The sequence below is a fragment of the Patiria miniata genome, unplaced genomic scaffold, assembly GCF_015706575.1.
Source record: "Patiria miniata isolate m_02_andy unplaced genomic scaffold, ASM1570657v1 HiC_scaffold_24, whole genome shotgun sequence".
Lineage (NCBI taxonomy): Eukaryota > Metazoa > Echinodermata > Asteroidea > Valvatida > Asterinidae > Patiria > Patiria miniata.
Window position 1 is genome coordinate 16,604,677 of NW_024037063.1, and position 24,838 is coordinate 16,629,514.

A 24,838-nucleotide genomic window follows, 5' to 3' on the forward strand; every position below is an offset into this window, starting at 1 on the left:
TCTGGGCGTTTTTTCCTTCATTTAACAACTTGTTACTGTTTAGCGTTGAGGGCGCTATTAGTAGTACGTACGTAGGTACGCGATTGATTGATTGGTGGGGAGGTCGAGTGAGTGTGTATACGTGTGCCATTTCATCGCTCCAAATTCCGACGATGTACGCCTTTTTTAGGGCGAGCCTATTTTAATTTACCCCATTTAATTAATGTTAGTAACTTTGTGTTCATTGAGATAAAGAAAAAATGTTGCTACCAACCGGATTAGTCGGTAGAACTAGAAATGCATCCTTCATTGTGATGTTTTTGTTCTTCAACAAGTTCAAGTTTAAGATGTTGACAGTTTTTGCCGTGTTTGTTTTGGATTTTTGTCACCGACATTTAGGATAAGCTGAAATTAATGTTGTAACATATTGTTGATTAAGATTACGAAAAAATGCTATCGAGCGCAATCTGGAATCTTGCGCAAGTTTATTGTACTCCCTCCTTAGCTCATTTCCCTTTCAATGAAATCCATTCGTAGGGATTTGAACTCGGAGGGAGGACAATAAACTGACGCAAGCCTCCACATTGTGCTCGACAGAGCTGCTTCCAACGGACTAGTCTGTAGCAATGCATCATTTTTTGGTGATGTTTTTGTTCCTTCAACATGTTCGAGTAGCTTGGAAAACCCAGTTTTAGTGTTAGCTCATGACATGCATGACATGTCATCGAAAATTCACCATCCAAATGTCATGAGCCTTTGGAGCTGGATTTTTCCAAGCTAGTAATGTTCAAGATGGTGGATTCATCTGTTCATTGAGCTGTGGTTGATTCATTAACAATATTTAGGCCTAGGCCTATTCAATAGTATTAATTATAGTACCTCACCCACAGATTCTGTATCTTGATTGGCCGAGAGCAGGTCACATGACATTCGCTATTTTTGCTATTTAGCTGTGCACAGCTGAAAATACTATACCCGTTGCAACGAAAGTACTATCTTGTTCGTAAGTGACTACGCCATACATGCACATGCACCACTGATTACTGAACAGTGTTTCCCCTGCCCATTCAAATGTGAGGTGGCCCACCTCGCTACTTTCAGTGACCACCTCGCTCAATTTTTGCCAATATCACCACCTCGCTGTGAAGATTGGCAGAAAAGGAAATATATTGAGCGTTTTCCTTTACCTCCATGTATCAAGAACTCACAATTTCGATGTGTTTTTTTAATCATGGCGCATTTTTGTGAGCGCTGCATTCTTTTCAGTTTGCAGACTGCGTAAATTTCATTTCAATCATCAACTTGAATTGTTACCACCTCGCTCAGTTCATTAGCCAGGGGAAACACTGTTACTGAATACTAGCACCCATTGGCTAAACACCCCACTTTGTACTATTTCTGGTTCCAATGATTCCACTGCAATGATTCCACTTGTAATGACGTCACACTTACAAACTGGATACGGAAATGCATAATTTTGTATTCAAATAGAAGTATATCTCCTACATGTGTTAGATTAAATTAATCAGTTATTGCTTAAAATCAAGCAGAATCTGTGGGAGAGGTGTTATGAAACAAAAATACTGACTGCTTATCTCGTGGTGTTGTAAAACTAGCCTTCCTCAATGATCCATGGAGCATACTATTTTTCCTTGGCTAGCCTCGGGGCAAAATAGAATGCTTCACGGATCATGTCGGGAGGCTAGTTTTACTGCACAACTCAAAGCAGTCAATATTTGTGTACTAATATTATGTTGACAGTTTATCCAAGATTAGGAAAGGCGCAGAAGTAGAAATGCCTGACCATTTCTTTGATATTGTGTTGCTAATCCATTGTTTCAAACAATATAGCACAATTAGAATGTACTCAACTCTCTGCTTGTCTTTGTTTCTGCAGTGTTTTTGCACAGGATAATTCTGCAAAGAAGCCAGCAGTGATGAGTGGCCAGCAGTCAAGTCCAAGACCACAGGCTTCTGCCATGGCAACAACCCCACCCAACTCGGTCACAATGCCACCTGCAAACCCGCCATTATTAGTGGAGCAACCCAAACATGTAAATAACGTGTAATCTTGTATGAAGAGGGCAAGTTAGGAGGTAGTTTGATCGTATGCCAGGCAGGGGGCGATTTAGATTAATAAAGAATCACATACACTGGTGCATATAGACTGGAAAGAAGTTACATACATTGCTTTGGAAACCCCAGCTTCAAGGCTCATTACATTGGGAATTCTGTAGGAAAAAGTGTAGTCCCAGTCTCAATAATGAATTTCCCATTTCGTGAGCCTTAGTGCTGGGTTTTCCAAGCTACAATCATGAACATGCACTTATCTGCACACTAGCAGGATTAGGCCATTTCTTCAATACCTTCCAAGACACATGAAATTCTCCACAATTTTCACAAAGTGATTCTCCACAAAGTGATTTCAATTTGAGAGCAGTAAACTTTTGTAGTAAATGCATTTGACAGGGTCTGCTTGACCACTTCAAGTCCGAATTTCATACAGGGTACTACGGACAGAATGGGCAGGACAGTACCCCCTGGTGTCCCTTAACGCGGAATTGCCACGTTGTTTATTTTATATTTGGAGACATTCGCAGCTAATCGCAACACTCAAACATATAATGAAATAAGAGACAAAACCTTTAAATTCTTCTCTGAAGGTTTTTTTTCCCTTGGAAACAAACTGGAAGGTTGTGTCGCATTTTACTGGGAAAAAAATAGGGGCATGGGGTAGGAAATAGCATATGTCAAAGGTTGCAAGCAGGTTTACAGTCGGCCCTGTATAAACCTTACAGATGGTCAAGTGGGAAATAAGGGAGTTATTTTAACCAATAAATAAGGTCAATAACGTTCAGGCAGTAAAACATTTCCAATTTCCTGAATGTTTTCAACCAAATATCTCCCCACCGGGAATGAAGATGAAGGAAGGTATTAGAAAACAGCCATAAGCACAGTACACGTAGTGGCCTCACAACGAGTGCTAGGTTTACATGCACGGATGAAAAAGTACATGCACCAGTGTATGCGTGCACCCGTCTAAGTCGACCACTGATGCCAGGGAACACGCTTTGTTTTTTCGTCCAGCTGGCATCAAAGTTTCTATCAACAATGCATCGTGCACAGTGTGTAAAATCCCCAGATATCCAATGCCTTGCTTCAGGACACCAAATATAGTGGACAGTGGTGTAGTTTGACTTGCACTTCACTTTCTTGAGGCTAATTCAGTCAAGATCAATTTTTGTTTCTTTTGTTGTTTGTCTTCTAGCCAATGACAACACCATCTCCTTCATCTTCATCAGTGACCATCCTTCCCCCTGCAGTCCCACCCCCTGCCCACCAGCGGCTCACTTTACCTCCTCCATCTAGCTCCAACACTTCAGGTGGCCATTCCCCAACTGCAGGTGAGCAGAGCTAGCTTGGATGGGGCACTAGACCCGCAGTCTATTATCAGGGGAAAAGGCAACACAAGTATTCAAAGTGTAAACATGTCAATCAATAGCTGGAGTATTTCTGCTTTGACTCCAAATTATTTCTGAGGTTTGACTCCAAATTATCATAAGTTTGTTTATAGCTTCTTCCATTTAGGATTGCACCAAGAGGCTCAGGTTTGATACATTTCACTCTGGATTGTATGAAAAAGGCTGTCCAATATGTGGGAAAATGCTGCATAGTGAAATGGAAGTTTTGTATCAAGACATGGAAATAGTTTTGCATGAGCCAGTCTTATTTTTCCCATGCAGCATTTTTTCTTTAATATTTTGATGCTTACTAAATTCTGATTTGAAACTTCCAAACCATGGCATCTGGAGTTTTGATTTTGTTGGAATTGCCTGGACCCTACTGAGTAAATCCTCTTTGCATGAGATGGATAGTTAATTCATGTAATGACACATCTTCACATCAGTGCAATTGTTGGATTGATTTTTTCCAGGTCTTGGCCCACCCGTCCTCAGTCCATCCCATCATCAGCATCCTGCTCTCTACCCAAGTGGCTCCTCCCCAGTTTCAGCCCCACCCATTCCCATGACTGTCACCAGCCCCATTGGCAAGCACGGCGGCAGCCTTGGCGCACTGACCGCCTCTGTCAATGCCCTCCAGCGCCCCACCAGTACCTCGGGCCACTACCTGGTCCAGCACTCGCCCAAGAGTCCTCCCTCCACGGCCCTGGTCAGTGGCATTCCCTCGGGCATCCGTCTGCTTCGGCAACCCTCCCTCAAAAGCCCCTCGGGGGCCCGTTCAGATCAAGCTGTCATCATCACCACCCAGACACCTATCTTTAATCGGTCCCACCACTTGCCCACCACGGCCACCGTGATCAGCCCCTCTGGGACCACCACCACCGTGTCTACATTAGTGCGGGTCACGCCTTCCATGCAGCAGGCCATTCACCACCCCCAGCAGCCACGCTTAATCATCCAGCCAAGGATGATGGGAAACCTGGGGCTGATCACAACAGCTGATGGTCCTTTGATCCGTGGGGTCACCCCGACATGTTCCATGGTTAACCCTACTGTCATCAACCCTTACAACGTTAGCCAGTCCAAACTTCACTCTGCCCTGACAGGGTTTGGAGATGGGCACCCTCCGCGAATCCATCTGCCCCCCTCTCCCCACGGGCCCCTCAGCCTGGTAGCCCAAGTCCAACCACAAGGCAAAAGTACCTTTGCCCTACATCCCCAGAAATCCATTGCTACATCCAACCTTTCCCTCCATCCGCAAATGAGGACGATTGCTCCTGCCAGATCCCCAACCTCACATGTCCCTCTGCAGCCCAAACGTCCCCCACCTTACTCCTCTGGTCCTTCAACCCCCCTCTCCCAGCACCCCCTCTCCCCAGGTGCATCAGATGCTATCAAACACACCAGCTCCAAAGTAAAGCCTCCTACATCAGCCCCAAAGTCTGGACCGCAAGTCAAGCCCATCAAACCAGTGCAGCAGCAAGCGCAGAGGTCAGGGGTTAAGGTGGTGAAACCAGTCCAGCGGGAGAAGAAGTCACAACCTGCTCCAGTGCCCGTCCCTCCACTGGTTATTCCTACTGCTCCAGTCAGGCCTGATGTGAGCTCAACAGTCCAGCCTCAGCAGTCTCACCCTCCCTCAAGCCAACCAGAGATAGTCAGTCCACAGCGAAGGGCTGAGGTAGTTGGGGTGACAGAAGGAGTGGCACGAGTGGAGAGACAGGTCCCCAAAGCGGTGGTCAAACCCCAGGTGCTGACCCATGTCATTGATGGGTTTATCATCGAAGAATCCAAGGAGCCCTTTTCAGTGAGTTTATGACACCTTTGGATTTTTTTAAAGATACCGTTAAAATATACCTCAGAATCATTCATATTAATGATGAAAATCTGTCAAAATAGGTGGTTTGTTGTGTGTTCTTTCAATAACATTCAAGAATGTGCTTGTCTCATCTGTTACAGTTAAACATTTCCAATTATGTTATAAAGCGCGGTATACATACATAGATGTGTTTTCAAAATGTGCCCCTTAAAAAGTGATACAAGAGGAGCACTATTATTCATTGGTTGGTATAGACATGGACCTGAGACTCTTTGCCAGGGCTGAAAATGTGTTTAATTCATTGAAACAGAACATAATTGATAAATATGTGTACTTGTATTATTGGGACACTAGGTCCTGGAACAGCCCAATTGGGCTACAAAACACGATTTGAATGAGATTATGATAATGGGAAAGAACATTTAAAACTAGGATATAAACATCCACACAACTATCCTTTAAAAACTGGGCTTTTTTGTGTTATTCCTGTATTATGCGTTCGAGAACGAATTTTGGGGTCCACTTTTGTGACCCCATAAATTCGAGCTGCTAGTTGTGATTTCATTCGTAAAGTGGTCGCCTTTTGCGGACGTTGAAGAAACCACATTTTTTGCAGTGGTGATTGGTCACCGCTGTTCCTGAGACACACAACGTGTACATTGTACACTGTATGAGAACGACAGGAAAAACGTATTCGTACTCTGTCATGTCCGATGCAAACAACTGAGGATTTTTCCTCTTTTCTCGGGAACGGTAAGACATAAGGTTGGTTTCCTTTGAACCAGATGTTTGAAATAGGATAAGTGAACATTCTAAAACATGAAATTTTCGGGGATTTCAGGACCTAGTGCCCCTTAATATTCCTGAGATTACAGGGTATATATAAAAAAGAGTCTTGTTATTGAATAATTTCAGGAGTTGTTTTTTTAGATGTGCGCTTAAAGGCAATTTTTTTATATTACTGCCATTCTGCTTGTGATACGCAACTCCCAGTGCATGGTTCCCTGTGTCATATAATTGCTCAACCATGCAATCTGTTTAATTTATACAATCAGAGCTGGAAACAGACAGGAGGCGCCAGCCTACCAGCCACAAGAGTGAGCTCATTCATTATTTTCATCTATTTTTTGTTGGGTTTGGCTCTTTTTTTTTAAAATATAGTTTTATTCTTTGCTTGCTTTGTGTCGTGATCTAGATAGAACTGGTTGACGTACATGTAACACTGCTGCTAGAAGGTTTTTGTGGCTGGCATATTTCATGGTGATCGTGTGATAATCATTCACATCTTTGAGCAATTTCTTTTTTATTGAGTTGTCACACAGACATTCCTAAATGGCCAATCATCCTGTCCGAGTCCATCAGCAGGTTTTGGGAATTTTGCAGAGGTGCAGTGCTAACACTACATTTCAGAGATAACAGTTTCAAATCCCAGTTCAGTTGAATTTCATTGTGCAAATTGCAAGTGCAAAGTGCAAATTGAAATTGAAATGAATTCAAATGTGAATTATTTTAGAGCATGCAAATATAGTAATAGCTTCTAGGGTTTTCTTTTCCATTGAGGCAACTTTGATTTTTCATAATTCAAGTAAATTTGTTTAGGACTATTCACTGTTCTTTCACTGGTCCAATGACCTTCTGCCTTTCTTGAAGAGAAGTTGCTAACAATGCACTTATGATGTCACTTCATTAAAACCCTAACCCTGCTAAATCCAACGGGATCCAACTATGTTACATAGAATACATACCCGCTGAATCATGTTGGATTGAGCAGTAAAACACCTTGTATATATTCCTGTCGAAATCTCTTAGATTGAGCAGGCAACAGAAAACATTTAGAGTGGGATTCTGTTGGGTACTGGTAAATAACGCCAAGTTGGATCGAGCATGCCAGAGTAACCGTCTACATGTAACTCTGTTGGATTTAGCAGGGTAGTCCTGAGGAACTACTACTACTAGGGGGTTAGGGTAAACATGTTGCATGGTCAAATGATATACATAGTGATTGTCTTGGCTAAAGTAAGTAGAATGGCCACATGTCCAGTCTATAAATATTAGTGTTTTGTCATACACTGTGTTGCACCTAGATTACCTCATATACACTGATTTACATATATAGCGCACATGTGAAGGGGCAGGGTGCGTGTGTTGGGCCTCGCAACACACAACCTCTCAATCTTGTGTCTGCCAGGAAAGTTCACAGTAATCAAAAGGTTACACTGCAGCGTTTTCATATTTCTTGAACCATGAGTTTAAAACCTTTCAGGGGATCTTTTTGACTTTCAACAAAACAATTGTTAAAAATGCCATATTCCACAAGACACATCATAGCAGTTGGCAATTGTTACAATGTATTTGTACATTTATTGTGGTATGTCATTTACATGTACATGTACATGTAGATACAGCAGTGTATAGAATGTGGTAGTGGCTGTGCTGTACCTTTAGTTTACCAATACTATGGCATGTTGTGGTTGTGTAAACACACCTTGAGTGGCCAAGCGTACATGTAGATGACCAACAATCCTAGAAGATGTCATATTGCTCTGTGCACTTTTAAAGAACTTGCCAACACAGGGCCCATACATGATACATATTTCCAATGTGTCATTGTATCTCAGGTGACTGGTGAAGCGTTCCAGCTCTGGAACAAAAGAATGATTTGTTTCCCTTTGCATCTTGGAAATGTCATTGTTTTACATTATGCATGGCATGTGTACATGTAGCTATTTTCCCAAATTTCAATCCTGTTACAACTACATGTAATTACAATGGTTTTTTTTTTTTTTTAGTAGAGGAGACTGATCTAATGTTATGGTTTGTCACACTTTAATAATATTTAGCTTGGATAAAGACAGGAGTAAATTACTATGACTAGAGGTACATCTGCCACACATACATGTACTTGCATCATGCAGCATCGTGCCAAACTCAATGAAATAGGCCTACAACATTTACAATTTGGTGGATTCCCAAAATATCAATGTACAGTTTTCGACCATGTGCTTGGCTCGAAAAGGTCACTTTTCAACTTAGTGTTCACTTTCTATATAATACATGTAATATGTTTAGGAGTGAGGAAGGCACTGGTACCGCACAAGTAATTGCATATCAAGGTCTCATAAATAGACACTGTCATTACGTCATAGAACTAGCCTCCAACTTAACTCACTATTAGAAAAAAGTCACGAATACCACATTGCAATTTGTACAAAGGAATGACAATTTGACCCATCATCCATGACACTGCAATACACAGAAGGTAAATCGGGATTTGTACCTCCAACATTAGCTTTTCTGAGAATCATTCAAATTGATCCGTAGAGAGAGGATTACTGTATACTCAGGTCTTCGGTATCAGTGAATGACATGAATGATAAGCACAGATTCTTGTGATGTCTTGCTTTGTAAATGCACATTGAAATGTTCTTGTGTCACTTGGATTGTTGATGGAAGGATCAATCATCTTGATGTTACAAAATGTATAATATTAATCGTGTTTGCAACTTGGACCAGTTACAATTGAATTATGCAAGACTTGAAATTGTTTCAACCACCGTCTTTCATGAATCCCAGACTGCAGAAATGCCATGCAAAATGATGCACGGATTGATAGTTCTTTTCTTAAGTTTGTTCTTTGAACCCACTATTAACTGGGGGAAATTTCATGGGGCTTCAGAGTAGAAAAGCCTCCGTAAAATCCTTTGTTGTGCGACAAAATGGCTGGGAACCAGTTAAACCAGTACATGACATAACCTGTTATTCAGCAGAACATTCCAGAGTTTAGCGAAATTGCGTACTTAGTGGCTACATGAAATTGGCCTTGATTAAATGGACTTCTAAGCAGGAAATACTGGTACTGTCACTGTCAACATGCCCATTTCTCAGGCTAAGCAAAGTTACTATGTATGTTCTTATTGGCTGTATGAAATTGGCCTCAGACAAGATGGACAGTTGCAATTATCCTGCTAATTTTGAATGGTTTCAGATCAGTCCCTCTTCCTTGTGGTCAGATGACTACCCACAACTTGACGCCAGTCTGCAACGATCTCGGAATGTCCAGGATGGACAGCTGGATGGGTCGCAACCCCAGAAACGATCAGGTATTCAATTGTGCACATTTTGATCTGCTCTGGACACACTAAGGCCCGCCAGTGAATAAAATGTTATAAATTAGGGTCTAGAATTACAAACGGGTCACCACAGAGCATTGGCAAAATGATCACAAGTAGATACCACTGTTTTAGATACAATTTTTGAAAAATTAATAATAAGAATTGTAATCAATTAAATAATTTAACATTTCATATGTTGGCGTGCTTGTGATTGGAACGCAGTTTCTAGCAGTGCAAAAGGAAAGGTAACGGTGGCAGTGTGCCAACCTGTTTTCCCAATGGCTGACTGTTGATTTTTAACAACCTTTGTCCTTTTTCCCCTCTTGGTAGCCACTTCCGAATGTCTGGAGGATTCTGACCACACCCCTTTGCGCTGCGAGTTCTGTGGCAAAAGGGACCGTCCGCACAAGTTCAAGCGTTCCAAACGTTTCTGCTCCCTGGCCTGCAGCAAGCGCTACAATGTGGGCTGCAGCAAGCGGCTAGGGCTCTTTGCCCCACAGCGAGAGAACTCTGAGCGGCTCAAGCACAAGCTGAAGTTACAGACCAAGGCCAAGCCGCTGAAGGGTTCAAGGGGGAAGCACGGACGTCTCAGCTTCAATGTGGACCGGCCCTGGGTAAGACTTAACTCTTATTATGCTCACTCATACATGGGGTTATGTTCTATTGATAATGTTGGTTGACCAATTGTTCCGTGTGAAGTCAAATCACAAGTCGGGTCAAAGTAACATGGAATGAACAATGACACAGGAATGTCTTCAGCACAGTGCTCTGAATAGCTTGTGACTTGACTTGATAGTGTATGACTTAAGACTGACTTACGATGACTACTTGTGACTTGTAATCCACTGGATTATAAGTATTTTTGGACAAAGCTTAGTAATGAGTGGTCTGCACTTCCCAGTCCAAAAGTGCGTGAAACCAGGCAGTAAGATGTTGTCAAAGACCAACATTTTCACGGGTCATTATTTGAATTCTTCCATCTGCCGTGCATGGTTGCACTATGATAAATGTTTCTTTATAGCAACCTATTATAATTATTTTGAACTGTTTTGTTGTAACATGTTAAGTTATGAATATTTTATATATAAGAACTAAGTGACAATACAGGGTGAGTAAAAAATAAAGGAAACCCAAATGGTACCCCATATTAAAAAAAAAAAAAAAGGTTGTGCATGTTGCACTTTCCAGATTTAGGACATGAAGCCCAATTAGCAAGCGTTCTTTTAGTGAATGAATTATTCAAATTGCTCATGTACTTTTACAGTTATGGAATTTTTAACTCAAACCCAGTTTTTTAACCTTGTGCATAGATCAGAAAACGAAAACTATTCACATATTAAAAAACACATCAGAACATTCTAATAGCCATAATAATTGGCACTTATCATAACATTTATGGGGCTTCCATATCGTAGATTTGGAAAGCGCTACATGCAGAACTTCTTGAATTCTTGGGTTTCCTATTTTTGTTACTCATCCTGTACATTGTGTTGCACCATGAGGTGACCCCTGGTCCTGTATCTTTTCCTAAGCTCACCTAGTTTTAGTGAATGCAGAATTTCAAATTTGATAATACTGGAATGATCATAACTCCCTCCCTCTTTTTTCCTGCCAATATCAGTTCATTTACTTCATTCGTTCCCTAACCTCTGTGCCACTGACACCAAAAATGTTTTCTTACCCCAAAACTCCTCTGATATTTAATGTCAAAGCCCATTTTATGAATAATTCATTGTTGCATGCATTAGAAATAACTTTGTTTGGTGTGCATTATGCACATTTAAAGTCCTGACAAATGCAAAATGAGCAATTGCTATGACTCTGTGACTGTTCAATTGACTGCAGTGTGTGCTTTCTTATTAGATTTTTATTGTGTTAAGTTATGGTCTCCATATTTGTTTGCATTATCCCAAGCATGAACAAAATGTTATCAGGTAACCCTTCTACCCTTTCGGTTTTAGGATAAGTAAAAATGACAACCATACTAAACAGACATGGGGTTGAATAACATTACCTTTGATTCATATTGCATGTATTTCATGTACAGTGGAACGTCGCTATACCGAACACAGCTATACAAAACATTCAGCTATACCGAACGGCTCCCAGTTTTTGTGTACAAAACGTACCGAACATTGTTGTTGAAAAATTTCAGCAGAAGAGCAACAAGTGGCTATTATTTCTCCAAGGAAAAGAAGGGGAATGCCACCCACTGCCGCTGGTAGTTAGCTCCAAAACTGTGTAATTACATTGGTCATTAGTCGGCACGTGTTCAAAGTCGTCTTTCAGTAACTACATGTACCACGATGTGCAGGGTAAATTACTGAAGGGCGCTATTTAATAAAAAGTGAGAACCGTAGCACCAGCAGCTTTAAATCGCCATACCGAACAATCGCTATTATGAACAATATCTGTGGATCCCGGCATGTTCATTATAGCTGCGTTGCACTGTATTGACCTGATAAACCCTAACCCACCATGTTAACACAGGTTATCACTTTGCTTTCAGTGCCATCTGCTCAATGCGAAGTCTTTCAATCCCTTCATACAGACAAACAGAGTGTATAGCCAAGACCCACCCCCAGGCACCTCTGGCTCCGCCCCTTTGCCCCAGAGTTCTAATCCCACTTCTGCCAACACCATGGGCCAGGACAGGGACAGTAACAGCAGTGCGGGCCCCTCTGAGGGCTCTTCCTCTATGGAATCCTCCCTGACCCTATCACCAGCCCCTAACAGTGATGATGCCGATGACACCACACCAGTCTCGGATGATGCATTTGATGACCCATCTGGGCTTGGAGACGACCCGGCCAAGTGGTCTGTCCAGGATGTCTATGATTTCATCCGTGACCTGCCTGGTTGTTCTGACTATGCCGATGAGTTTCTACGTCAGGAGATTGATGGTCAGGCTTTGATGCTCCTTAAAGAGGACCACTTGATGACGGCAATGAACATGAAGCTGGGCCCTGCTCTCAAGATAATCAGTCGCATTTACTCTCTGAAAGAGAAGCTTTAGTGGATTTTGTCAACTCTGGTGCCTGTGTGATCAGCCCTTTACCTTGTCATGTGTTCACAGGAAGCAAGACAAACATGGCTGCCTCCATGCAGTAACAAGCACAAACTGGGGCTGACGTGTAACAGTATTTCAATGTCGACATTTTTGACAGGCTTGATAATATGATGTGTTATGTCCTGTGGTAAGGATCGATTGTGATAGTAATTGTGAACAGTGTTATACTTTTACAAGTGAAAGCATGTTGGTTATGTAATGCCTCCCTGTGATCAAGGTACATTTTTGCATGAAGAAAAAAAACACATTTTGTAATGCTAAGTAAAAATATAATAACTTTGCAGAATGTAGAAGATACAAAATGGTGTATTGTGATGTTAGTGCTCTAACATACTTTTCACCTACAAAATGTACTGATCATGCAGTTTTGTTGATATTGTGTTTTATGTAAAACATTTTGTGTGCTTGTCAACTGTATATAAGTATGCTAAATGTATTGTCTGTAGTTACTGTACCTAGATATCAGTGTTATACCCAGTTCATCATAAATCTATCACAAGTGCGATCTCAAGGAAATTATCACAAGTCAGTCCACATGTCTGGTCACAAGTAATGGGGTGACCATGTCACGGTTCATTTGAAAAGCTAGTGACTGGACTTGAGACTACAGCGTGTGTCAATAAAAACGCAGGATTCAAAGCGCTTTTTTTCTGAGAAAATTATGCTACTGGTGTGCCTAATTTGATAAGGATTTGATTGTCCATAATTTCATCTTTGACAAGATTTTTGTTTGGTGGAATTTGGACTTTTGGTTCAAAAGTTATGACAAGTTTTGTGAAGCCCTTCTGAAGCGGGTTGGTCTGATTCAATGACCTTAACACAACGACCAGTTATGTACAATGCAGGTATGCATTGAAGACAATTAAACCAGAACAAAACTTTCTTTGAAACAACTGATGATAAGTATCACTTAAATTTAATAACTGGACTATCATTGTTTCAAAGCATCATGAATTATTGACTAATAACATTAATTGTGGACTAAAGGATTATGTAAGCCTAATCCTGCCACACATGTCCTTTGTGATCCACAAATACTTTCACCTGTACTGAATTCAAACCTTTCATTAGGTATGTGTGATTTCACAAATCAGACCAGCTTGGAATTTATAACCCTTCTTCAATGTACTCTAACTCTGGACAGGATTGTCCAAATGAGATGGGATAAAAAGCATAGTGAAGAGAAGGAAAGGTACTTTGAAAAGAGGGTTAACATTATGATGAATAGGGGTGGTTTATATTCTTAATATTTTTGTTTCTAATCCTACGTTTTTATTGACACACGCTGTAGATGACTAGTGATGGACTCATAGGGACTTATTATGGACTCAACTACAACACTGCTAGGTATGGTCAAGTTTGTAGGTTTTAAGAGCATAAAATGCAACTTCATGTTAAAGTACATGTCATTTTGTGATAACCAGATGCTTATTTGTCGGTTATTTCATATTTTATATACAGTAGACTGTGATGTTTCTGCAGTACTTTTTGCACAAAAGTCAAAGGCCAAAGGGACCGGCCTGTACAGTTACAGATGCAACAGATTATACATGTACAGTTACTACAAGTTTATATGGTTGCATGTTACCAAGTGAACAAGTTCATAACTATATTGTAGGATTTGTTCATGTTTCTGGAAAGTGTCACCTACATATTAGGTAATGTAGGTAATCATGCCTGGATGATGATACATGTACTGTCCTTGCCTTCCACCTCCATTGACCACAGTTCAGCCTCCTCTCAGATACACCATGTCCAGTGGCCTCCAAACTTGACTGTACAGATTTTTCCTCTCACACCTAAAACCTGGCTTTCCTTAACCATTTGTACCATTTTCTTCAATTCAAATCTGGAAACTGAGGGAGAACAGTGCCAAAGCACTGACCAGATTAACTAGTGAAAGAAGGAGCCTAACAAGGCACTTGGGCTTTAACCAGTTGAACCAGATATCATACATGTAGCCAACTCTGTCCTGAGGAAGGAAGTTTTGGTCAGGTACCTTCGGACACAAGCACCATGTAACCTGTAGCAGGATGTAAACTGCATTATGAACCCAAGACTTGCAATCAGCTGTCTTACTCAGTAGGTCAGAGTCTTATAGGAATCCAAGTACAATTGAAAAATGAGAGGACAAAAAACTAATTGTGTCGGTCTGAGTCAGACCCATCACAATGACAAAAAGGACTTCCTTCAAGTTCCTTGTGTAATGGAAGAACCCAAATCCACAACCCAAATCCATTTTCTCTGCATCAATTATGTTAGAGCACCTTGAGCTTCATGTATTGTCCACGCATGCGCACAAAAACATGTTGGGCGGAGTTGGATGCTAACTCTCTTTTGACTAATCTCACTTAAATTATTTATAGGCAATATTGTTGTTGTTTCTGGTATATTATATATTAACTTTGTTGTCTTCGTGTATTTGCAGAACTTGCCATCATCATATTTTTTTTCAATATCTTAGAAACTTTCTTTTCCTGGATTGCTGTATTCATGCATGTTGCATTCATTTTTCAATAAATCAGCAACTAGAATACGCTAGAAGAGAGGTTTGTTTGGGTCTACTCTCAATGTTTTCGTTTGATGTATTAGACATTGATGGATTCGTCTTGATGCAATCAAGTATAGTCAGTTTTATTGCGTCGAAGACGCACAAAATGTCGATTGTGGGAATGATCCATCAATAGCGGAACTAATTGCTTTTATAACTAGCACTGCGTCGTCCATCTTCATGACAGCACCACTTATTAGGGAAATTCGCCTGGTCCGATGCTAGCTACGCGATGATCACGGCCGCTCCACGATCATGCTATTTTTAGGACTTGCACCACACTCATGGGCGTTGCCAGGATTTTTTTCTAGAGGGGGCAAAGCACATTCCCCCCTGAAATCCCTGTACTTTTCCAGCATATTCTCGATTTATAATTTCTTGAGAGTAGGCAGGGACATTCCCCCCCCCCCCAACTAATGTAATGCTAGAAAATTATCAATTCAATGTGAAAATCATTTTTTTTTTCAGGGTGCCACACCCAAAATGGACGTATATTGGCCTACCAGCATCAGGCGTCACTGACATTCCTACCATTAGTCTACATTGCCGCTCCAGCGCTAAAAAGTCTAAAAAACAAAGGGGGGGGGGGAGACGTGCCCAATCAAGATCTCCCAATTTGTCAGGAGAAAAAATCTGACTCGTACTTTATGTAGTTTGCATTCCACCCGCACGTTGTCGTATGGAGGTGGTATCCTTCGTTTCGTGCAATGCTTTTGGGACCCAATAATAACGGCCTGTTAGCTCCATGTTATGATGTACATGTACATTATTAACACAGTGAGCACTTCCTTTAGATGATAACATCTATCAACCCTCTCCTCGTTTGACGCTTGTTATTTGCAATCAGATTAATTACACTCGATTGCCATGGTGACTGTCATCTGGGGCGGGGTGCCATTAGTGCGGTTATAAATCAGTTCAATAATGGTCCGTTGCGAATTCATCGGAAGGCATAGTCTTGGCCCGAGACGTCAGTTTTAAAGAATGCGATAGTTGCAATTTTGTGTATAGCGCCTTGCATAACTGATTTTTACTTTCTCTCACCAAGGGTGGATCCGAGGGGGGGATGCCAATGGGGCAAACCCCTTTTTTTTTTTTTAAAGCGACGTCGCAATAAAGGCAGGCAATGAATACACCACCATATTTTCCTCTAAAAACATTGGTTATTTAAAAGTGGTCAGAAATTGCCTCAGATCACGGATCCTAGACACCAGGATAAACGACTGTTCTGACCTCAGTACAAAATGCACTCAGTGGACTTGCCTTAATTGGTTAGACGTGTGATAATGGGCATTCATAAATACCTCAGACAGTTTAGCCATTCCTATTGGTCGAGAGCCCGTCACGTGGCCGGTATTAAACGGATGATAAAGACATGGCTAGCTGGTCTTAAACACTTTTCCAGTGTCACAATAAAATGTGGACTCCTAAAAATCCAGTGCCTCTTATCGTTTCATTGGTTGAACGTTCACAATCCTCACGTAGGCATGCGCAACACTACCAGGGAGTTAGAATTTTATAGTTCTAAATTCAAAACGCAACGCGCCAGGTGCGTTCTGCGCGACATCGCATAGAACATGATACGCGCGCGTCAATCTCCATAAAAGGGTTGTTTTCATCTTACTCGCCAGCTGAACATTCCATTATTTTTCAGGAGGGGTGATTCAAAAAGCATAAAGTGAATTTGTTGAACAAAATCGGGATGTTTTGAACGAATTATATTATTTTTTTTTACCGAAAAGGTATTTATGAATGGGAATAAATATGTACTCCGTCGGTATTTATCACTCTGTTTAATACCACTTAGAGTCTGGGTGCTGATAATTACCCTCGCCTCCGGCTCGGGTAATTATCAGCACCCAGACTCAAAGTGGTATTAAACAGAGTGATAAAAACCTCCGGAGCACACATTTATTCCCTTATTAATATCCGTTGGCTTGCAATCGCGAATTTTCCAGATGTGCCATTGTGTTGGGTTTTTGCATGACATCTAACCGGAAATATTCATAACACTGTAAGCAAAACTACTTCTTATTTAAGATATAATTGTTCCAAATTATTTTTAAAAATAAATACTTCAGGATATAACAGATGATATTGTGCAGTTTTTGTCGTCATAGATGAAGTATTTACCCGGGAAATAAACGTCAAATTTCGAGGAGAACACCGTTTACCCAAATTTCGTTTTTAATTAGGTTTTTATTAAAAAGTTTTAGAGAGATGTGATGCCGAACCGATGAAACAAAAGCGACATTTCATTGCTCATCTTAAAGCTAAAGATATTGTGCTCGGCATTACCATGGTTATGTAGTTATCACTTATCAGAATTCAATAATAAAGACCAAAAACGTAGACTCATGAATATTCAAAATATAATTCGCTGGCTTGACAGACTTCGACGCCAGATCGGGCGCAGAGCCTTGCAAATCTGAAAGCCACCGCGCGCAGTGGTCTTTGTTGAAAGTATTCATGGTATATTTGCTACCAGTACTGGCCGTTATCACGCGTCTAACCAGGAGTTGGGCCGAGTTGTTAATCCTTGTGTGTAGGATCCGTGCTCAGATCGCACCGTACCACAGAGCATCTAGAATCCAAAAAAATTCGGGGCCCTTGAGCGGGCCCCGAACCCCACGCCGTAATGTTTTTGACCCACTTTTTGGGGGACCACATTTATTTTGGGCCCCCCCCCCCCAAAAAAAATGAGTTCTGGATCCGCCCTTGTCTCTCATGGGGGCGTGGCCATTTAACGGACGTCTGCATCTATACTACAATTCAAGGAATCTCTGTCTGTCTGTCCGTCTGTCCGTCTGTCTGTCTGTCTGTCCGCCGATTATCTCCAGAACCGGGCACCGTATGAAGTTGAAAATCGGCGTGTGCATTGCTCGGGGCAGCAGAATGTGCAGTGCCGAGTTTGAAGTGGTTTGGACGAGCGGTCCTCGAAAAAGCTGCAAAAAAGCAGTATTTTCTGAGGCAAACGTGGCAGTATATAGCTTAGAACATAACATTCGCACGTACGCACTGCCGTTCTTTTCAATTGTTTACGTCATGTTTAAGCTAACGTGCGCGTGCTCAATATGACGCAAACAATGCAAAAAGGACGGGCACGCGCACGTGCATTGCAGGGCGATACATTGTCCAGTACGGGTGAATACTAATGGCAATCGGTGAATACTATGAGCACTGCATACCATGTTTTCGTATGTACACGGGCACATTATTTTTGCAGTCGACTGAGCGACCATTGAAGGTGGTCGAACTTCAAACTTGGCAAAAACTTTGACGCAAAAGTGTGCGTTCAACCTGTGAAAACAACACCATTGAATCGCGTGCGTTGTTTGCACGAGCAGTTCTCCGAAACTCTGCAAGTATGCAACCTATACCAGCGGCAAAGCAATTTGCGCTTCCCGAACATGCACATTTTAGACGGGCACTGCACTAGTAAAGAACAAAGTTAAAGATGTCTGCATAAATTCGAACGAACGGCAGTTCCCATTTGCCGCAGTAGTCGTGCCCTTCCTATTTGAACCATTTCTCGATCGCTGATTGGTTCCCTATGAAAGTGATGATGTTGATCATCGCACTTATAGTGCGAATGTTTACAACCGTCGGGCGAGTCATTGAAACATTTCTCGATCGCTGATTGGTTCCCTGGGAAAGCCTAGGGAGAAAATAAAGAAAACCACTGATACGAAATGGCCAAGATGTTAGTGTGATAGGCGCGCTGGCCTTATTGTAGACGGCGCACTATGCACGATCCACCGTGCGCATTGATCATGAGCGTCTCGGGCCAAGACCACAAAAGGCAAGGCTCACGGATGGAAGTTTTGATACCATGAATCTCGGAATCGCGGAGCACTAGCTACACACGGCTAGCTAGCACGACCCAAGACACGATGGATACTCTGATTGCCTTTATCATTTTTGGTGCAGTTTTTCTTCTGGTAACTGGTTTAACTTACGCAGGCGTGCTGATGTCGATAGTTTGGAATCGCAGCCTGCATGACAGCTCCAACTTCTTCCTTGCCAATCTCTACGTATCGGACTTTCTTCTGAGCTTGGCTATCTTCGTGCACTGCATGTTCTCTGGTTTGAACTCCGCTGATAAAGCTTTGGAGGTTCGGATGCTAACGGTTGTCTCCGGATTGGCCATCGGTAGCTACTGCCTGAGCTCTGTGGTCGTGGCCGCAGACCGGTATTTTAGGGTTGCCAGGCCCCTGTGGTACGCGAGTTTCATGACCAACACGAGATGTGCTCGCATCATCGCTGGCTCCTGGGCCTTACTGGCCGGCACCGCAATCATCTGGCAATTGGTAATAACATTCCTTGCAAGAACAGATGTAGATCTCATTCAACAATTTGGTGACGATAGTGGCAACAAAACGCAACCCTCCTCCGATGACAAATACGGCATCATGATTTCCACGTCTTATGTCATTTTCATCGACATTTTGACCATCCCATGTCTGCTTTCAACGGCTTGTTTTTGCATCGGTCTGGTCCGCATAGCCAGGGCTCAGGCGCGTAGAATACATGATGAGGCAAGGGCCATGGGGCATGTCCGGTCACGGTCTCTCGATCAGCAGGTGGACTCTGTCCAAGCGGGGCCCAGGGCTCCTCCTTCCCCGCCACCTGCCCGTCAGCCCAACAGACGCAGAACCAACACCTACTTGCGCGTGTACCTAGCCTCCTTTGTGTTCTGCTGGGTGGCATATATCTTCGCGAACAACTTATTCGCATTTAATATTAACCATGATACGAACTATTTTCTCAATCAGGTGTTGAATTGGTCTATAAGCCCCGTAATACAGGTCTATTGCGGAACGCTATTCCTTACTTACACGCAGGCAGAGCACAGACGGGTGCTCCGTGCGAGATGCCGCTCTTTCCTTGATAAACTTTTGTGTCGTTCCGGCAGAAACTGATTTCACATAACAATGACAATCGCCGAAAACAAAAGACCGATCAGTTTGTGAAAACATAGCAGTGAAGACTCATAAGAATAATTATGAGGAATTTTTGGTGAGTGCGTGCCGATCACTGCCTATGTGTTTTAGGCAAATGGAAGAAGGATAAATGATGTAAAATGATCAAAGTATTAAAGAGGTTTTAGACCCGCAAATTCCGCTAGTATAGCTGGTTGTGGTTTTGAACTTCTTGAGTAAGTTTTAGTGATCCTGAGATTTTCAAAGAATGTACCCGAAAATGGGCTACCATAAGCCCTGAATATGTGACACTGCCTGATTTTTGTTTGTGGTGTAAATCGAGGACACACACGTGCAACATCAGAGATGAGTTGAGGACACAGGAACCGAATCGAGGACTCCTAGTAAGAAAACGTGTACAAAACCAATGAGAGCTGTTGCGAAAAGGTTAGTACAAACAAAGGAAAAGGGAAGAGGAACAAAAGAAAATACTCGATTTACACCATAAACAAACGTGTGTGATCTTATTCCTTTTACGTATGAGGACTTGGAACAAAGTGTTAGGTCTACTTGCGATAACAATAACACTAGAAGGTTCGCGTACAAACCTCATGGGACATCGTGGGCGTATTCGAAACCCCGTTCTCGCGTTGAATGAACACGAGAACGGGATTCCAAATGACGAGAACCAAGTCGCGTACGGTATTCTAGAACAAGATGTTCACTCCCCACCTATAGCATTACGAAGAACGTAAAGAACAAAGATGGCGCACTTAGGCCCCATGTTAAGTTTTAGTTCTACATTGTCTTGAAAAGCTCATGAAATGAAATGAATTTTATGAAATTACTCTACAAAGGACTTAGGGCATATTTTTATATTCGAGGAACTGTGCTTGGTTTCAATGAAACACTTTTTTCTCCACACATTTTGGTTTATCTATTGAAAGTATTCTTTATGGTCTCTGGATCACTATGACGATTAATTCCTCACCCGTTTGTTTATGCGTGACAGGCATGTTCATTATATTACTTGATATTTGAAGATAAAGCATGATATAACTCCACGCATAGATTTCAGGATGGCATATTGCATTAATTTCGGTGTCACTCAAAATCTGCTTCGGTACCATTTACCACCCCGCCCCATTTTATTTGATGGCTTTTAAAATGGCGAATCAACTAGACAGCCAATTATTGTGTCCGTTCAGTTTACTTGGCTTGGGTAAGCCAACACTGGGACCTTGGGGGTAATGGGCTCATGATTTGCTTTTAGGTCCGTGGGCTGTCACACTAGCTCTGCGCAATATAGTGGCAGTCTGAGTGGTGGAGACAGCGACGTGCATTATTACTTCCACGTTGCTTTAGTACATGTTTACTTTAATCTCGAATAGTCATTCATATAATGCTATAGTGTTTCAAAAAAATATTGCCTGATAGACTGACTGTGACCCAATTATAACATCCTTAACTTTATACATTCGTAAAAAAGCAAAGAAAACTAAATGGCTCAACTCTTAGAGTGTTTGATATAAACATTATCTTACTCCTGCAAAGGCTACATGCGTGTTATGTTCCTGTTTGTCCTTGTGTAATGTTTTGTTCTTATCCGAGTAGATTGAATTCTTTTTTTTTTTTATATACATGTACATTTAAAATTAATTTGTGTATATATTAAGATACACCGTTGAATAAATGTCTAGCAAACAAAAGTGTGATGTCACAGTCATTTCAGACAGAAACGTCAATGTTTCAGCTATTTCAGCACCCAAAGTTGCCGGATTTTAGGATATTTTGCTATTGTGAATTTTCTTATCTGTGGCGATTCGTTGTAGTGTCAGTACACGGCAGTATTAAACTCAATGCGCAGACTTTTCTCACAAATGTTTTTAACCAGCAAATGTTTCGGTTGACAATATACAAATATAACATGGTTTGAGGGTGGACAGTCGATATTCGCTCCCCGAGGTATTGGAAGTTGACAAACTAGTTCCCGAGGCGAAGCCGAGGGAACTAGTTTGTCAACTTCCAATACCGAGGGGAGCTAATATCGATAGTGTCCACCCGAAATAAACCATGTTATATTTGTTTTACTATACCTCATACATATTCAGTTGCCGAATTTTGTTTTATTATTATGCACCTAAAACAAAATTCGGGGAAACTTGTACAGCTCACCAAAAAATTCAACTTCAATTACTAGTTCGGTTCGTTTGCAATATAATACAGTTACTACAGTTGTAAATACAAATGTTTGCAATGTGTACAACTTTCTTTTGTACATGAGACATCTTTACACGGTCTATTAATTTCTCCAGTACGGCATCATTGAGCTCTGGAAATTAATATTTACGTGAACCATGCAACCATGCATCTCTCGTGGGCGATGTTCGCGCGTGCGTACTGCACCCGTGCGACAGTTCCTCGATTGCTCTGTAAAGCGCATGCGTAGTAGACTGTCGCACGGGTAACCCATGCGACAGTCTACTACGCATGCGTATTTACAATGTGCGTGAATCCTCGCGCGCGCGTTTGGTAAACAGCAAGAATAACATCTGGCACGTGATGGTGAATTGACCAGTGAACGTTCGGCTCTCGATCATGAATATGTATGAGGTATAGTAATTTGAACTGAAAGCCCCTAGACTGAACAGTCTTCCTGAAATGACATCACAGCAACAGCGCCCTCAGTTGTCGAGAAGCATGGAAAAGTTTGGATGTTTTAAGAAGTGCACTTTTCAATAAAATTAACCAAAAAGGAATGGTAAAATTCGTCGGTTGCACCATACCACGAACCGTCGAATCGCATTTTTTGTGTTTTGAGGGGAAAAAATGAGTTAAATTTGGTCATTATTTTGAAGGCTCATTCCATATACTCCCTGTGTAAGAATTGAAGCTGTAAGAATTGAATGCATTTCCAACGGTATGCAAGTTAAATATAGTATAAAAACAGGTTTATATTGCATGAAAAATGCATTAGATGGCACACTACCGCAGCTCGCCTTAAAGATTAATCGGTGCTCCGCCGGGAAATCAAACGGAAGCCATTGCAACGTGGATTCAATACGAGTTATACGACCCTCTTATGCGGCGTACCAGTCTAAAATAAAAGTGTCCAGTGACAGCAGGGGTAATGACTGGAACCCATTCAGCTGTCCGCAAGAAACAGCTTAAGAAAATTAAAACTTGTCAGCTTTAATAAGACAGTTACCAATGGTCCGTTGATGATGAAATGGGTACCAGTTTAAAAGTGGCATATTAATGGTCGCAAGTCCCTTGAAGATAAAAGACCGAATGTCGGAGTTTCTGCCTTTCCAAAGATGAAGATGGCATATGGGCACCACGTCAGGAGAATCATGAGCAGCCCTCTGCGTCCAGGATCAGTCATTGCAGCGTAGCTCCCGAAGAATGGACAGCGACGTCTAATGCTGGACATGCCGACGTCACACACTCTCTGCTGGTCGAGATCCCTATTTATTTGACTGTCGTTCAACCCTAATGATATAATTTGTCTAAGTTCGCACCCAAATCAAAAGAAGTGGATAGTAAAGCTATCGTGCCGACTAGGCCAAGTGTACCCGAGGAGAGCGATGTGAATTAGTTTAAATGGCTCACTCTCCTCACAACCGAGTGGTTCCACTAGATAATTTGGGTGGAGCGAAGTTTTCTGGTTGTCTCAATATATCAAAAGTTATTTACAGCACAATTTAATTGATATCAAATATATGGGACAATGTATATACAAATTTATATCAGGTGTTTACAATTGAATGATAGTATAAAGAACTTTGGTATATAAGAACTTTGGTATATAAGAACGACAGTCAAAAGGGAATGGAAATGTGCTGTCTACTGTCTAGATCTATCCAATGATCACTTGGGATGATCTACGTTCATGCCAGGCTGTCAATGTCAAATCGATGAAGAAGCAGCAGCAGAAGAAAAATATTGAAAAACTGCAGTGCCGGCAACGCCGGATAAATTGCGACGCTGCTGACAGCCGGGACCCGCACCCAAAATTTGTTGTGGAGAGTGCAGTGCTCGCTAGGAAATTATGGTGTGGATTCAACGAGGTGTTGGATCGAAATCAACGATATTTTGCAGCCTAGCCTTACAGGAAAATTATACGAAACGCCCGGAATGCCAGCTATCTAACTTTAACAAAGCGTGGTGGTGTGTAAAACTCGCCTCTCGCTACGCCCTTTGCATAGTTTAAAAAGTAGCGGGTAAAATTCTTGGTGGCGCGTGCTGTGCTAAAAAAGTTTAGTTGGCCGCAAGAGGGCGCTAGGCAAAGCAAAAAGCATGACCGCAATGGCTGCTGACATGTGAAATGAATGCTGGAGTAGGGAACCTGTCGGGTAAAAGTGTGTACGAAAACCCGACCTGGTTACATGTTCCCAAGCAAAATTCATTTCATGGTCCTTATATAGCCGAAGATAACAGCCAGGTATGACTGCGGGTTTTTTTTTTTAAAGAAAGAACCCAATCTGAGTTAATATCAAATCACAGCAGTCTTAGTATGTGCAACTGCCGCTAAAGTAGTTCACTGAGTTGTCCCGAAATTTGGTCTTTGAAGCAGATCTTTCATGACGACCATAACAAGATCGGTTCTTGTCAGACCATCAGGCATATGAATTACACTCATGGAGATGACGATGTATCCTGGACTCATTAGTTTTGGTGCGCTTTTTTCTTGCGAGTGTACATCGCAGTGGCGGGTCCTCGCGGCTGCGCGCGTCATCGCAGTGGCCGCGTCATACAGAAAGAAAGATTACTGAAAAATTTAAAGAAAGCAAATTTACCCTCCCCCAAATCCATTACTACACTAATAAGTGATAATTAAGTCCATGGACAAAATGAAAAAGCGGCACCTCTGATTTGAATGATCCGTTATATAATATGTGAGGGTTCGACTTCGAGTCCCAGAAAT

The 24,838-nt window shown here is 41.8% G+C and overlaps 2 protein-coding genes across 7 annotated transcripts; both read left to right on the forward strand.

The window, feature by feature from the left end:
• The first annotated feature begins 26 nt into the window (after window positions 1-26).
• Window positions 27-13,058, forward strand: LOC119732510 (polyhomeotic-like protein 2). 6 transcript variants are annotated; one of them, XM_038206056.1, is made up of 8 exons: window positions 27-154; window positions 1,877-2,033; window positions 3,248-3,383; window positions 3,914-5,244; window positions 6,312-6,353; window positions 9,242-9,356; window positions 9,699-9,982; window positions 11,920-13,058. In XM_038206056.1, the coding sequence occupies exons 2-8, from the start codon at window positions 1,917-1,919 to the stop codon at window positions 12,382-12,384; spliced, it is 2,490 nt and encodes an 829-aa protein (XP_038061984.1). In that variant the 5' UTR covers window positions 27-154; window positions 1,877-1,916; the 3' UTR covers window positions 12,385-13,058. The 6 variants fall into 6 exon arrangements, with proteins under 6 accessions (XP_038061984.1, XP_038061982.1, XP_038061983.1 ...); XM_038206054.1 differs by having other exon boundaries at window positions 29-154; window positions 11,878-13,057; XM_038206058.1 differs by having other exon boundaries at window positions 50-170; window positions 11,878-13,057.
• Window positions 13,059-18,882: 5,824 nt separating this feature from the next.
• On the forward strand, window positions 18,883-24,017 carry LOC119732328 (olfactory receptor 6B1-like). The gene is made up of 2 exons (XM_038205787.1): window positions 18,883-19,692; window positions 23,769-24,017. Exons 1-2 carry the CDS (start codon window positions 18,883-18,885, stop codon window positions 24,015-24,017), a joined length of 1,059 nt encoding a protein of 352 aa, XP_038061715.1.
• Window positions 24,018-24,838: the final 821 nt, after the last annotated feature.